Genomic DNA, 17,605 nt, shown 5'->3' with positions numbered 1-17,605 from the left:
GCTTTCCTATAAGCCTATTGGATTGGCCACACTCTATTTCAATAGCTATTTAAATCTGTCTGTACATACAGAAAATGTACAGCCAAAGCATAGTCCAGGGTTCGGGAACATATACATGTAATTATACGCATACAGTATCCCGCAGAAAATACAGTTATTGACAAATTGTCCGTCAATGTTTAAAATAATTCATCGTCAATATTTCAGAGCCTAGGCTATAGGCTTCAACACATATTTGGACAATGCCTGGTTTCCGAGCATTGTTGATCGACGAGAGCCAATGTCCACACAGAAATCGAAGTCATTGGAAACATTTGCCAGAAGGTATGACACAGATGCCCCGGAGACTTGGGGACTTGGATAATGAGAACCAAATTTGTTGCACCAGCACGTTGACGGACGACAGACTGACATGAACCTTTCAAATTGTGACGGATTGCTACTAAATTTTACACAATCCAGGTCTTTATCATGGTTTATAGAATTCTTATCATGTGACAGAAATCATTTATATTGTTCATCATTTGTAGATAATGATGTGCTCACTCAATTTTAAATTGAATTTTTTCAAAAGATACATCCAAAAGTGTGGGGGGGTTTTGTGGATTTTACATAAGTGAGGATCATTTGATTTATAATGCATATTCTTTATTTAAATTTTCAGTTTTAAACAAATATTATCAAATTTATTTTTTTACGATAATGAAGTTACATATATATATATATATATATTTCTTAACATGTGACAGAATGGCCATAACAATAATTGCCTGAAGAGCCCTGTGAAGGGTGAAAGCAGCTAGTTTTTTAGTCGATTGTTAATCTTATTTTTTCTATATATATATTTATATATATATGGCAGTCCCACTCTGTGTGTTTCTCCAAGTATCCTTGAGAACTTCTGGAAAAGTAGCTGTAGCAAACTAGAAAAGCAAAATTAAAGATGGCAATTATTGTTATGGCCATTTTGTTTTTCTGATCCATCTGAAATTTTAAGCTTAGACAATTAAGGACAAATGGGATTGAGGAAATAAATTTTCATCAAGATCCCTGGTAATACTACCTAGGAAATAGCGGTAGCAGACTTTATCTGAAAAATCGTTAAAACCACCAAGATGGCCTAGAAGCTATCTTGTTTTTTTCCCGAATCAGCCTAATTCTAAGTAGACACAACTAATACAGAAATTGACTTGAGAAAAATAAACTACTGTAAAACAATAATGCTTTCATTATCATCTTGATGAAACAGGTAATGTATTAAAGTTTTATAGCTGTCTGTGTTTCTTTTATTTCATTAAATTGTTTTCTTCTTTTACTCGACAAATAATTACATTTCAAGTAACATACAGAGTATATATGCTGCCATTATTTATTTTTGTATTACATATTCTTACGATGGACGACCTTTTTTAAAGCTTCGAACCAAGGCTAAGGAAAACTGATATTACTTGTCGTGTATCGTGTAACGAGCGTATGTCTAGACTGGCCATTTTTTCCTGAAATTTTTCAAATGACTGAGCATCATTTCTCGGGGCTGATATTGAATCGGTGTAAACCTTCCCCTTTTACTCAAGCTGTTCCAGCTTCCTCTTATTAGATAATCTCAGAAGAAAGGTGATATATTGATGTAAAACAAACCCAGACATTGAGAACTGTAGAGCTTCTGTAGTTTCATCCCACAAAAATTTAAGGTAACAAATAAAAAATAAAACAATAAAAATTGTCAGACCGATAGATGCTCCCCAAAACATGGGTGGATTAACGAGTGGTTAACACTCCGGCCTTCCTTGTAAGCAGTCGGCTGGGGTTTGATACATGAAGTCGTTGTACGTATTGAATATTCAAAGAAAGTGTTTTTCTCCTGCCCGCACAACTCCAACAACCCAGATGGAGTATAAAATGGTCTGGGGTGGATGTTGCGGTATCTTTGCTGTAGCATTCAACTGTGGAGGCACTATAAATGATACCGTTTGAAGCAATTTGAAAGTTTATGTAAAAGGGGAATAACTCCATATCCAGCTGACCAAGAATGGTGTTTTTTGTGCTCTGCACACCTCCTAGTGAATGACATGATTATGTGTAAACCAAGTTTTATAGAGTGTCTTGTACACTACCTATGGTACGGATATGGACATGTAACAGATTAAATGAGGGTTTTAAGTAGGAAAGGGGGATAACCCTATATCTAGTGGATCATGTGTTGTGGTTCTGATGCAATCGATACCTGGACCTTATCATGTGTTTATAATGCTATATTGAATACTGTAAAAGTTGTAAGCCTCTTGACAACAATCCATGATGGACAGAAAAAACAGCTAGCAATTATATACTCCCCACAACTCATTCGTTTTTTTCTCTCACTTTTTTGAGGGGGGCCGGGCACAGAAAAGCTCATACGTGAAACATAATTCTGTGTATATGGAGATTAGAACAGTGTTACTACATATCAACAGTGAGTGATTCCTATTTTTCATACTTAAACATGTTGCTGCTTTCATTATTGTATTTATCCAGCAATAAGCCGATGCCTGATAATAAGCCCACCCAATATATCTGATGCAGGTCTGTGCAAAAGTAAACACATTTTTTCATTGTCCTGTAATAAGCTTATCCCCATACTTTTAGTGAGGAAATGTGTTTGTCTCCAGCTATTTACATGATAAAGACACCCTTCTCCTCCTCTCCCCCGCTAAAAAAAAAGGAGAAAGATATTATGAAATAAAACCATTACTCTGAGTCAGAATTGAAAGGTTTTGCTGTTGAGAATATAATGACAACCTTACATTTTTCTATTTTTGTTTTATTTTTTCTACCAGGAATTGAGATGTAAGGGGTTAACAATATCCAATTTATACCAAATTCCATGTATCGGTCTGACACAGGTATATAGTCATGCTGGGAGACAAACAATCTGACCAGCTACTAGTGCACAGGAGCTGGAATGCCGAAAAACACTTTGCCTCACTCTGACTCAGGACTTTTACTAAAATCATCAACTCCTACAGTCCAGCTGTGCCTCAGTTTTAAATTGAACCTATTGATACTGTCCAACACATCCTTAGCTACATCTCTCTAAGAAGCAAAATTTCACATTCATATAAAAACATTGTAATGTTAAAAAGGAGATGTTTTTATTTTTTGGCTTCGATGTCTTTGATCAACTAATACAGTAATGTTATTTGTAAGTCACTTTGAATCCCATATAGACATAGAAGCTGTCCTAAAGAGAATCAATGCAATCAGAAACAGCCTACAGCATGCACATATAGAGGCTTTCTGTATCTGTAGCAGTTCAAATTCAATGGCTATGTGTCACCTATACACAAAGCCCGATCGATCAATGTCATACAGTTCCTGTCAACAACCCAGTTCTATTGTTGATAGCTAGAACAGTAAATTATAGTTTTCCTTTTCTGTCAAATCCAACCTGTTTACCCAATGGTGACATATGTACTCAGCATATCATTTTCATTAATTTCTTTCAAAAGTCCTAAAGCAGATTATCTCCCTTAATGTAAGTCCTGCAGGGATTATCTCCCTTTATGTAAGTCCTGCAGGAACTATCTCCCTTAGCTACAGATATTGTAACACTTAAACAAATGTTAATTTGAAAACACTTTACTAAGACATTGTGTAGCTAGACTATGTTGACAACCTTTGCTTGAAAATATCCTTAAAATATTGTGAATTTCTGTCAAAAAATGCCTTTCGGAAATTTACTTTTATTTCATCTGTATTAGACATTCAACAATTTACGCAGGTAAGATATGAATATAAATCTTCTGAAATCTGACAGAAATATTTTTTTCTATCAGAATAACCAATAAAACTGCACAATAATGTCAAAACTCAATTTGTAGTCGTGATTAACAGATTGTGCAACTTCAAAACTGAAGCATCCTATTAACGAAACAAGGACACATTATTCCCGTACAAAATTACGAATCAAAAGCTCCTGGATAGCTCCAGCTTCATAAACGTTTCACCCAGCATTCAATTAACCCATTCAGAACAAACTAGATGAAAAGGCACGGTAATTTAGGAAACTCAATTTTATCAACCCAAGGGATCCTACAAAAACAATTCTGTGACAAATTTTCACATTGAACCATCAGCTTATAACAATCAAAACATATTGGACCATGATGATGGAATTCAGGAAGAAAATACATTTCAGCAGGAAATCATCATTTAATGCTGAAATTTTCAACATTTGCATTTACTAAATTTTAGAAAATTTGTTAAATACTTTAGGGAATTGTTTCATATTACTAATAAATATGTTCTTCTCAACATACTAAACTTTACCAGTAATAAGACCATGCTTAGAATAAGCCCACCCACCCTTCCTTTACAAGTGTATAACACACTCACCCCTAAAGTCACATTTGAACCTTACCAATAAATCAAAGACTGGGCAAGTCCAGTTTAGATATGTAGGGGTGAATGAGTTTAAAACAGACTCATTGGCCAATTTAACCCTTTTCTAAGAGTAACATCCACTTGGCTAACCAGTAGGGTAAATTTCATGTAACTGAAAACATGATTAGAAGTTTACTGAATAAAATACATGTTTTCTGCCTAGCCTCTATGGCATACCGCACAGCAAATAGAAAGTCCACAATTGAGAGTTTTCATAAATGCATATAGATTTCATACATTATGCAACACAACAACGTTTAGTCAATTTGATGTATTAATAATGCATTTTTCTTCATTGTGTTTACATTCAAATATAAGGACACACGGAAATTACAAACTGGTGGAAACGATATAATTTCTGAGAACTCTGGATTTTATTTTCCAAATCATCTTATTCAACTTATCTTATAAAGTTACATTCTATTGTAATGCCTTTCAGATTCTTGCAGTTAGTAGTTATAAATATACATAACATAAATTATTAATTACCATGATTTGAGATAATCTTGCAATATCTTAATTATTGTTCCTCACGGATGAGATAACTTGGTATAACGGTATGTCCAGGCCGATATTTGGTTAACAGATGACGCCTCCGGTATACTATGTCGACAGGCTGTGTATATGGACCGCTTATTATTCAGCACTTCCTAATTACAATCACAACAATAAAAGTAACGCCTACACGCGACCAGAAGGCATACATAATTGATCACCTTATAATTGCTAATACACACACAGAGAATGCTTCATTAAACAAACCTTACACTGTAATCAATGGAAGGTGGTGACATCAAAGGGAAACTATTGGATTATCTCCCCTTGAAAATCGTTCTGTACACTTCAAAGAGATATCACTGTGTACTCTTCTCTTACTAAACATTCTATTGCTATCAAAGGGAGACAACTGGATTCTCTTCCATTAAATACCATTCTTAAGATATCAAAGGGACTCTTGCATTATTTCCACTTGTTTATATAATTATTATGAATTCTTCCTCTATTTAACATTTATAAACATCATAAAGAAACTTCTTGATTATCTCCCCTTACTTGTACAAATACTCTGTACATGTCAAAGGAAGACTGCTGTATTGTAGTCCTTCACTTATATACATGTGTATCACCTAAGGGATTACATTTCACACAGATAATGGTGACATTTCACACAAATAATGGTGACATTTCACACAAATAATGATGACATGTTTCCAAAGTAATGGTGACATTTCACACACAAAATGATGTCGTCTCCCATATAATGGTGACATTTCACACACAAAATGATGACACATTTACAGATACACAGGTGAGACACTTACCTGGCCTAGCTTCACACAAACTTTGTTATACACATCTATCCACTTGGCTTTGGCAGGAGAGTTAATGTTGAGGTTACTGCTTCGCTCAAATGCTGCACTTTCATCGCTGCATTCTTGCGTACTCTGGCGGCTGACATTGGTGGTTGATGACTGACTATTGGCCGGACTGAAAAGGTTCAATCATAACATCAAAGACCTCGTCGACAAAACCCATCAACTTTTAATTAGCATTCAGTTAACAAATTAAAGACATGAACAAAAAACTTGGTTACTTTATATTCTCCATTTAATGATGTAATTTACTACCACACACATTGGTCAATGGATGTCACATCACAATTTGTCTTGGAACAAAGGGAGATAACAACTTTTAATAAGTACATTATGTACAGAAATGTGCATAAAATTGCTCTTCAGCGTGACAATTGCTCTAGGTAATCCTCCAAACCCCATTTGATGGCGAGGCATTTTTTAATAATAGTTCCTAAATATGAGAAAATGTTGTTTGTAGTGAATTACATCATTAGACAAAAGATACTCCATTATAAGTAAGTTTACCTGAAATCTTGTGTACTGTGTCGACTTGTAGTCGTCATATTAGTCATGTTAGTAAGGGAATCCCTGCTCCGTATAGGGCTTCTAAAAATAGCAACATTAGATCTAGAATAGTCATGTTAGTAAGGGAATCCCTGCTCCGAATAGGGCTTCTAAAAATAGCAACATTAGAATAGTTATATTAGTAAGAGAATCCCTGCTCCTTATAGGGCTTCTAAAAATAGCAGCATTAGATCTAGAATAGTTATACTAGTAAGAGAATCCCTGCTCCTTATAAGGCTTCTAAAAATAGCAGCATTAGAATAGTTATATTAGTAAGAGAATCCCTGCCTGATACAGGGTTTCTAAAAATAACAACTTTTTACATTAGATTAGTCAGTTAAGTAATTCAATTCTTTACAGATACAATATGTTTCTAAAATCTAAGCTCTTTAGAGCAACATACAATCTGGTAATATATGCAGGGGAATACCTGTGGATCAATATTCTAAATGTAGCAACGCTGGAATAATCCTATTACTGATACTTGGGGAACACCTGCTCAATGCTTCATAAAGCCATGGGATAGAGGGTAAAGGTTGTTGACAGCAGAAATCACTCCACAGACGACATCATTCATAAAAGCCAACATCTTTTAAAGGCCTTTGAGCCAGAGGAGAAATACTTAATTGCTATATATAGAGTTTTGGATAACAAATCAAAAATAATATGTTTTTTAATATTTATAACACAATTTTCATCAGATTGTCAAAGTGCAGCTCTGGTTGAATAAGACAACCATACATAAAGCCAGCTAAAGCCAACAAATTATAAACCCACTAAAAAGACTAAATGTAGAGTAAATCCAGCATACCCTTCGGTGAGGAACTTGTAAGGCTGTTGTGGTCTGCTGTTGTAGGAGAGAAGATCAGAGTCTGTATCACTGCGCACTTGATGGTAAGGACTATCTCGAGGTCCATCCTGTCCAGGACCTTGCCGATAGTCCTGATAGTTATCCAGACTTTGTCCACGATAAACACTTTCCGAATTACTATCCTGACTTTGGGAATTCTCACGACTGTGTCGATACGGACTGTCCTGAAAGTTGTCGCGACTTTTACGGTACGGGCTGTCCTGACTTTGGTGGTAGGGACTGTCCTGGCCATAAGAACCATCACGGAAGCCGTCGTTATTATGGTAAGGACTATCGTTATTATATCCATCCTGACTGTTTTGGTACGGACTGTCTTGATAATATTCATCTTGATCATAGACATACTTATCTTGATCGTAATCCTCCCGTTCAATTGATTCGCCACCAGACAAATGTCTATCAAAAGAATCCACATGACCGAAAGTTCTTTCCGTGTCAGACATTCTGTCTTGATCGAAATTTTCAATACGGTCGAAGGACCCGCCACGTTCAAATGATTCACCGTCAAATGAATCAAACGGCCCCATATCTCTCATGTATTCCTCACGGCTGTCCTCGCGCATACGGATAAGAGGGTCCGTGGTTCCGCGCCACTGATGGACTGAGCTGTTGTGTTGATGTTGTTGTGGGAAGCTGATGTCACTGGTGTAGTCACTGTCCTCGGACATACCAGCTGAAAACAGATATTAACGACATTAATATATATTAATTATGGACTTTGGTTGGGATAAATATTTAAGCAATAAACTGCATAGATGTGGCAGACCAACTGGTATAACTTCCACTAATAAGTTTATTGCTTATATTTATATTTCCATAATAAGAATTCGCAAAAAAAATAATATGTCTTTTCCAAATTTCAAATTTCCCGCTTATTACCGTCAGGTCAGGTCAGTATCTAGAACGGCACAAAGATAACAGCTGACGTCATGCGCTATTTCCCATACAAAATTGAAAAGACTCCGCAACTTTCGTTAATAATTCATTTGATTTTGATTTATATATATATATCATATTCTCGATTCATAAATAGTAACAAATGACATTTTGTAAGTAACTAATCAAGTGTCGTAAAACATTTTCCGATTTTATTGCGACCTATATCCGGCGCACGCACTCAACGGAAGCCCGCAGTAATCAGGTCAGAGTTATATTTGCAGTCCGGCATGTTGTTGATGTTGATCGTGCAACCGGAGAAGGTTGAATTGGTGAAAAATCCAGGCGTAAAATTGTTTGTTGATCTCACAGACACTTGAGACAGGCAGCTGGTGTTAGGGATCAAAGCAGAAGATACCGATAAGTTCGGTAGTGACACTGTTAAGTCGCTCGGAGGTGCAAAGACCAACTTCAGTTATAGTCTCATAAGATGAAGCTGCTATTGGCAGTACTTTAGTAGTAATATAGAAGGGCTTTGCCACACCAAATGTAAATATTATATAATTATGGACTTCAGGTGAGGTCTATCCCTGATTTACAGACCTGGTCTAAACAATATTCACTGAGGTCGAAGGTATTACGAACCTCAGAGAAAGAGAAATTGACCGAGACATAGTGACGTCACAAAAGTTGCCAGAAAGAGAATACTAACCTGTTGTTACTAAAAATAGTATTGTAACACCAAGTCCATATCATAAATCGCAAACTTCCACTTGATTATTTTAAATTCAACCAATGAGGATGAATTAGGAAAAACGGTATCATCTAGTATCTGTTTTACTGTATAGCCAATAAACAAACACCCATTACCGATAATATCACAAATAGCCGATAAACAAACAGACTTTACTGATAATATAACAAATAGCCAAATAAACAAACAGACTTTTCTGATAATATAACAAATAGCCAAATAAACAAACAGACTTTACTGATAATATCACATACAGCCGATAAACAAACAGACTTTACTGATATTATGACATATAGTCGATAAACAAACAGACATTACTGATACTATCACATATAGCCAGTAAACAAACAGACTTTACTGATGATATCACAAATAGCCAATAAACAAACAGACTTTACTGATATTATCACATATAGTCGATAAACAAACAGACATTACTGATATTATCACATATAGCCAGTTAACAAACAGACTTTACTGATGATATCACATATAGCCAGTAAACAAACAGACTTTACTGAAGATATCACATATAGCCAGTAAACAAACAGACTTTACTGATGATATCACAAATAGCCAATAAAACAAACAGACTTTACTGATATTATCACATATAGTCGATAAACAAACAGCCTTTACTGATAATATCACATATAGCCGATAAACAAATAGACATTACTGATAATATCACATATAGCTGATAAACCAACAGACTTTACTGATAATATCACATACATCACAAATAGCCAATAAACAAACAGACTTTCCTGATATTATCACATATAGTCGATAAACAAACAGACATTACTGATAATATCACATATAGCCGATAAACAAAGAGACTTTACTGATAATATCACATACATCACAAATAGCCAATAAACAAACAGACTTTACAGATAATATCACATATAGCCAATAGACAAACAGACTTTACTGATATTATGACATATAGTCGATAAACAAACAGCCTTTACTGATAATATCACATATAGCCGATAAACAAACAGACATTACTGATATTATCACATATAGCCAGTTAACAAACAGACTTTACTGATGATATCACAAATAGCCAATAAAACAAACAGACTTTACTGATATTATGACATATAGTCGATAAACAAACAGCCTTTACTGATAATATCACATATAGCCGATAAACAAATAGACATTACTGATAATATCACATATAGCCGATAAAACAAACAGACTTTACTGATAATACCCCATATAGCCAATAAACAAACAGACATTACCAATAATATCACATATAGCCAATAAACAATCAGACTTTACTGATAATATCACATATAGCCGATAAACAAATAGACATTACTGATAATATCACATATAGCCGATAAACAAAGAGACTTTACTGATAATATCACATATAGTCGATAAACAAACAGACATTACTGATATTATCACATATAGCCAGTTAACAAACAGACTTTACTGATGATATCACAAATAGCCAATAGACAAACAGACTTTACTGATATTATGACATATAGTCGATAAACAAACAGACATTACTCATATTATCACATATAGCCAGTAAACAAACAGACTTTACTGAAGATATCACATATAGCCAGTAAACAAACAGAATTTACTGATGATATCACAAATAGCCAATAGACAAACAGACTTTACTGATATTATGACATATAGTCGATAAACAAACAGACATTACTCATATTATCACATATAGCCAGTAAACAAACAAACTTTACTGATGATATCACAAATAGCCAATAAAACAAACAGACTTTACTGATATTATCACATATAGTCGATAAACAAACAGCCTTTACTGATAATATCACATATAGTCGATAAACAAACAGACATTACTCATATTATCACATATAGCCAGTAAACAAACAGACTTTACTGATGATATCACAAATAGCCAATAAAACAAACAGACTTTACTTATAATATCACATATAGTCGATAAACAAACAGCCTTTACTGATAATATCACATATAGACAATAAACAAACAGACTTTACTGATAATATCACATATCATTACGTAATGGTAAGACACAGATACAGATCTTATCAATATTATCCGACATTTCTGCTGTTAACAAATATCTATATTTACCAACATCGTACATATCTGCTGAATCTGTATACTGTATTTACATGTTCATCTACTGAATATATTAATGTTAATAAGGATTTAAAATTGGAATTTTTTAAGATTTTTGAACAGATCAATTTAAAATCTTCAACAGGGAGGATGGTCTAATTTAACGCTTCACAAACTTGCTTTGAAAGAGTTTTGTGGGGTAAAATACATCCTGAGTTAGGATGAAAACATGCACTAACTTAATGATTTGAAAAGAGTTGAGAGGTAAAAATATCCTGATATAGATTAAAATTAAACATTTTGCTAATGTAACAGTCGCTGACGTTGATACTTTATCTAAATCAACAAATATGATATCATGCAAAACTGCACCATTAAAGCCGACTCCAATGTGTGTAACATATGGCTGGATCATCCACACCTGAATCACAACTTTACATAATTATTTTGTATGTACTTTTACGCAGGTAAATTTGTACTCTAAAATGCTGAATATAGTTTTCCCTTCCAAAAATCAATTTCTTTCTCCTCAGGAAAAAAAATAACACAAGAGACCAATACAAGAATTGGATTTATAATTACTCTTTTGACATTTGCCTTATTGATATGTACTTAATTCATAAAAGTGTCAAACAATGAGATTTCTGCCAGTTAAACACTTACACTGTGTTGACGAAGTATGCCGCCGATGTTGTTCCTGTATGGTCAGAATCTGTAAAAAAAACCCCACAACATTACAGTAAATCATAAAACAAACAATAATAAAAACTTAACAAGCCAACAGAGTGAACGATGGTGCAATAATGCAGTTCAGAGAAATTATCAATCATTGACAGACTTAGATTCCAATCTCGTGTCCAATTCAAACTATGACGGAATTACTTGATGATCCGAGTTCCGATTGACTTTGGTAACGCGCTGGAAACGGTAACCATAGTAATCATGGCATTGTTTTGACAAATTACAACCGTTTTTCATCTGATACATTAACAGTTTGTCAAAATGTTACATACATCTGAACTAACCACTCAGAAAGATAAAATAGAATCGTTGTTTTTCACACCATCACAAATGTCAATACCACGCATTTCAATCTTAAATCTTTGTTTTCCTAAGTATTAGCTAATGTTGTTGTGTATTGAAACGCTTCAATCTATCGGTATATTTAACGTTGAAGGGATTCCAAACGGGACTTTATTAATACCACTACACGCTCACTGAACCTTTATGTGTACAAAACAGAGGGAAAGTGGAGTAAATCATGAAATAAATCATTCTATGAAGTCCAAAACTCGCGTTTACTTTACTGACTTTTGCCCTTATGTGAATTTCCAATTAACTACACTAGTTTATTATCACTTTCCCTATATATTAAGAATTGATTTTCTCTAGTTTATTCTCAAGTAATCCGTTACATGATACATGTTCCCATAATATATCTCTTCAAAGATTGGGTTCAGATCTGAACTTAGAACCATCCCCATATTCTCATTAACAACAGCTGCCGGCAAATGTTTCAGCCTCAGCATTTCATCAATTTTGAACCAGCTGTTTTTTTTCAGAAAAAACATATAAGTCAACATTATAGCATGTGAACATTCAACCAGTCATTCTTTTCAGGTCAACCACCTGTTTTAAAACTTAGTGAAAACACTCGATACATTTAATGCAAGATTCCACTAAAATGTCATATAAGACCTTGTTATATATTTCCCGATTCGTTTATGAGAAAAACTGAACTAATTGATTATTTATAATAAAAAAAATCATAATAAAACAAAATTATTTTATACAACTACAGTCAAACGTCCCTAAATCGAAATTTGAAAATTCTCAAATTTCTCAATGTATCGAACTTATGGCAAAGTCCAAGAATTTTTTCCCTTATATAACACTATTAATATTCTTTTTTAAAATCGAACATTTACGGGTCAAATTTCTCGCTGTTTTGAAGTACCATCAAAGCCCATTAGTTATGAAAACATTGATGATTTTAACTAATAGATTCACCGGTATACCTGTATTAGAATATTACAATGTCCCGTTGTTATTTGACCAGCACAGGCTTCCAAAATGTAAAAGACAAAAAAACATTGAATTTGATAAGAAAACCAATATTTATGTTTAAAACTTAGTGTCTTCGCTTGTGTTTTGTCATATGTTTAAAGAATCACGTTCTGTCCTATTTACAGGATCTCGATGATCAATATTCATGAGTCAATGTCTCGATGTTTTGAATTTTCCAAGAGTGACATGTTACAAAAAAGAAGATTTATTTTAAGTAGTGATTTATTTGCAGAATACATAAATATTAAGTATTGAGTTCACCTCAGTAAATGTAAAATGTATGTAGTACATCTATATGTTATTTTCCTGATTTATCTACCCGGTCGAGTAGGTTATTATTTTATGCGCCTTTCCGGACATTACCGTCTGCAGGTTATATTAGTATTGCCTCAGATCCTTAGCAGACGCCATTTTAGAAGCACATGGTATCACCATAAATAGAGAGATTTTTACATCTGCAGCAACGAATAGGGTAACTATTGACAGTATGTGTAACGTGTTTCTTCTAGTCATTAACATTGAAGTAATATTGCACATTTGTCATACATGACATGTCAAATTAAGTTTTTTGTTCAGTGTTTATAAGCTTACTCTATCGTGTTAGTAAGAATGTGTGTTTGTATATTACAGTTTTACTCCATCTCTGGATGGCGCTACAAAGAACTACGAAATAAAGAAACAGAATTTTAACGCTGAAGTAGTTCTCAGTACAAAGATGGATCTGCAAAGTTTGAAACCTGGAAGTTTGACTGTATATATTAATTCTATTATACCTCCTGGTCCATAGTGTTTAGCACCTCCAGTTTGTTCTGTAGTTCGACAGCCTCCGTCTCGGGAAGATCTGCAACAACATCTGAAGTCAGTGCAATCACAAGTTACTCTACAGCAGTTTGTATTGGGTGATAATTATAAATCTAAAATTATACACAGCCAAAGTAAAAGGGAGAATAACAAAATGTAGGTCACTTATATTACCACACAGCAGACCTGGTAAGTCACACCTCAAAATGTCAGAAAGGTCAAACACACAGGGATAGCAACATTTTCAGCCACATCTGCTCTATAAGCTGTGTGACAAAAATGTAGGAGAAAATTGTATGAGGATAAACTAAAACTGAAAGCAACATCCTAAGTTTCACTACAGCAGAGCCGGTGATAATTATAATCTCCAATTAAACATGGCAAAAACAAGAGAAGGAAAGACATACAAAGTCACAATTTCTGTACTGTGGAGCACTAGCTAAGCCAATGGGTGAAAATTATGTTTTAAAACTGCGCAAGGAAACACTGTTTAGACAGCGACACCCTCAGTCACATCAACACTACTCTGAAGACTACGTTCTAGATCACATAAGACTATACACTGGTTGCATTTACTGTGTGTCTGCGGATTACAACCAAAGTCACATTTACTGTGTCTGAAAACTATACTTAGGTCACTTTTACCATGCAGCAGAACGCTACATCCTAGGTCACATTTATACTATACAGTCTACATCCTAGGTCACACTTACACTATACAGTCTATATCCTAGGTCACATTTACACTACACAGTCTACATCCTAGGTCACATTTACACCATACAGTCTACATCCTAGGTCACATTTACACCATACAGTCTATATATATAGCTACATTCTAGGTCACATTTGCACTAAGGACAACATCTTAAATCACATGTATTGTATGGCAGAAGACTACATCATCAGTCACTGAATACAAACAATCATTCAATAAACAAGAGGCCCAGAAGGGCCCGTATCGCTCACCTGTTTGTTTTGTTACATGGAGTTGTTGGCAAAATATTGTGAAGTTATTCAGAAGCGGTTGATTAGGTTTACAGTTATTTGACCCCTTTGACCTTGAAAGTATACATAGGGCAAGGGCATATTCATTTGTTGGGCTCCATCATAGGATGCTACTGGCCAAATATCAAGACTCTAGGCCTTTAGGTTCTTCAAAAGAATTTGTTTGAATATTTTGACCTATTTGACCCCTGTGACCTGAAAGTCGGTCAAGGTCATTTTCATTCGCAAACTTTGTCGGGCTCCATCCCTGGCCAAATGTCATGACTGTAGGACTTCCGGGCCTTTAGAAGAAATTGTTTAAACAAAAAGTTGATGGACGAACGACAGACGCCGCACCATGGGCACATGCCCTTTGGGCAGGTGAGCTAAAAATAAACACAATCCCACACACAAACTAACATCCACTGATTCACATTTTATGTCATTTCTCATACATACTCAACAGGATGAAAACATTTGTAGGTGTCACAACATCAAAATGTAGATATCATGACTCATGCATCCAAAGCATCGCATATGATAACATCCTCAGATACATAAGCCATGCAAGTTTAGTTGATGTATGACAAGTCGTTACTTGGTAAGCGACCTACACCAATCTTCTTAACCATAGTGCAGATGGGGCCTGACCTCAACCAAACTTCTTGACCTGGTCACTGTGAAGCGTTGCAATCCGGCCAAAAATGTGGTTTTAAAAGTATTTAATCTTGATGAAAATTTATGATTGCTGTTGTCTTTAAGTTCTATTTCTTCTTTTTACTGGCAGGAAGCTTTTATTAAATATCAAAAGATATTTTGAAAATAAATTTCACAGACTAACAAGACAGATTAAAGTGACTAACAGAAACTAATTACTAAATTACTAAAAAGAGGAGTGGGTTGGGGGATGGCCCAGGGGTGGGCTGGGTGGGGTGGGGTTGAGTTGGAAACAGGGATAGGTGCCAAATTTGTTAAAATACTGCATAGCTCTTGATGACCGTCCCCCATCCCAATCCCCACAGAGAAATAAAGTCATTTAAAGCACTCACACATACCATAGGGAAGCTCAAATCTTGCATCAATGAGAATTTCATGGCCGGTTTTGACCCGTGTTCCAGCGACTTCGCCATTTTGTAAGATGAGTTCACTGTACATCGAAAGCCACGCCCCGTCTCCTTCCTGCAACAGATGTATAGAATATAGAAAAAACAACATAAAAAGAACCACCAGCCCTGGTCAGCTTTGATGTCTACGGGCATCATAAATCATACTTCATTGTGAACTGAACCTGTATTTAGAAACCACCTACATTAAAAGACCTGACTTTTTGTACTTTTGCAGGGCGGTCTCTTAATACAGGTTAGATCTTAGTTCGGACACCAGTCATTACACTTCAAGCAAGTAAATTAAAATAGAATTCACACAGTCCATATTATTTTTTCATGTTTTTTCGAAATAACTGTCACAATGATAAATCAAAAGAAAAGCTAAACATCAAAACAAACATCAATAATTTGTATCGTGAAGAATGCAATCAACAACATTTTATCACTTACCATACAGTATCAAATCTACACGCCAGAAAGATTTTACTAAATCGTTATCTTTCTGGAACAAAACAGAATTCACACACCTCGTAGCTATTCCATCAGAACAAATAATTTCAGAACCATGAAATAATAAAATCCACATATCTGCTCAAATGTTATGCTGAAGCAATCTCTCTGGTCCTTAAGACTGAAAGTTTCTTCAGTTTTCATTTCATTCAAATGAATTATTCCCACTCCATGAAAGAATAACAACAGTCAATATAGCTGAATAAATCTATCCAGATCCGTTAAGGACGGACAGTTTTGAGCGTTTCATTTCATAAAACTGGCCTATTCAGCACCAAATTATGGAAACAAATATTGAAACTACCACAGTTGTTTACGACGACAGCACAATAGAACAAGTGAAGAACAATTGATGAAGAACAATTGATGCAAACATTTAAAATCCTGTATAACTTTGAAACCCACTCAGCTTACATTGTGGGTCTCCTGAAGACTTCTCGTCACGAAAAAAAAGTCAGATAATCACTGTATGAATATATTTTACAATTCTCATGCATTTCCTAGATATCGTACACATATGATTTTCTCTGCTGTTACATAACTGTCTGATAGGGTCCCTGTGGATACGAACAAAACAGTACGTATTAATTTTCCGTTTCTTAATATACCACGTAGCTTTCATCCGAGACCAATATCTTAATATCCTTCTCATTACGGGTCTGGTTTGCAGACAAGTCATTTCTCATTGACCGATCGAATGCCCTATTAACTTGTATCAACTGGTGATTCTGCCTCTAAGTATAAGCTTCATGTGTTGTACACCCACCTCAAACCTTTTGACCACCAATTTCATTTCTGGCCGGCGTATGATTTTGGTTATTAAGCGACCATTACAATCTATCTTTTATCTACAGGCTGTTATGGCTGCTAAACATCCATTACGCGTGATTATCACTCGTTTGACAAACTTATTACACCTTGAGAGCGCGGTGGACGCTCTCCCACTTCATTTTCTCTGGTTTCTATTCCTACTGCTATTCCTCGGGTCTTCCTTGGAGGAAAATTTGGGGTGAGATGATCCTCTATTAATTAAGTAAGATTGCTGTGATGAAAAATACAGCAATTAAACACCAGGGCTCATATAGCACAGGGGACAGGATAAGGGAGTCCCGCAAGAATAGTGATGAAGGTGGTGGTGATGGGTGGGGGGAATAGGATGTGAGGGTGGGGGGAATAGGGTGTGAGG

General features: G+C 35.1%; 1 protein-coding gene across 16 annotated transcripts in view; it reads right to left on the bottom strand.

The window, feature by feature from the left end:
- Nucleotides 1-17,605, bottom strand: part of LOC110456312 (protein unc-13 homolog B-like) — a 206,445-nt gene that overhangs the window by 109,583 nt on the left and 79,257 nt on the right. For 13 of the 16 annotated variants that reach the window (XM_021506978.1, XM_021506962.1, XM_021506971.1 and 10 more), the window contains 6 exons: nt 15,859-15,982; nt 13,789-13,868; nt 11,612-11,660; nt 7,153-7,885; nt 6,303-6,383; nt 5,745-5,910 (listed from right to left, as the gene is read on the bottom strand). In XM_021506978.1, the coding sequence (XP_021362653.1) occupies nt 5,745-5,910; nt 6,303-6,383; nt 7,153-7,885; nt 11,612-11,660; nt 13,789-13,868; nt 15,859-15,982 (1,233 nt within the window). Of the gene's footprint in view, nt 1-5,744; nt 5,911-6,302; nt 6,384-7,152; nt 7,886-11,611; nt 11,661-13,788; nt 13,869-15,852; nt 15,983-17,605 lie in introns of all 16 variants that reach the window. The other 3 variants (XM_021506965.1, XM_021506970.1, XM_021506979.1) reach the window with 3 other exon arrangements.

The sequence above is a fragment of the Mizuhopecten yessoensis genome, unplaced genomic scaffold (genome assembly GCF_002113885.1).
Source record: "Mizuhopecten yessoensis strain PY_sf001 unplaced genomic scaffold, ASM211388v2 scaffold8657, whole genome shotgun sequence".
Taxonomy (NCBI): domain Eukaryota; kingdom Metazoa; phylum Mollusca; class Bivalvia; order Pectinida; family Pectinidae; genus Mizuhopecten; species Mizuhopecten yessoensis.
Note: the sequence above shows the minus strand (reverse complement) of the source record. Positions and strands in the feature narration are given on the sequence as shown.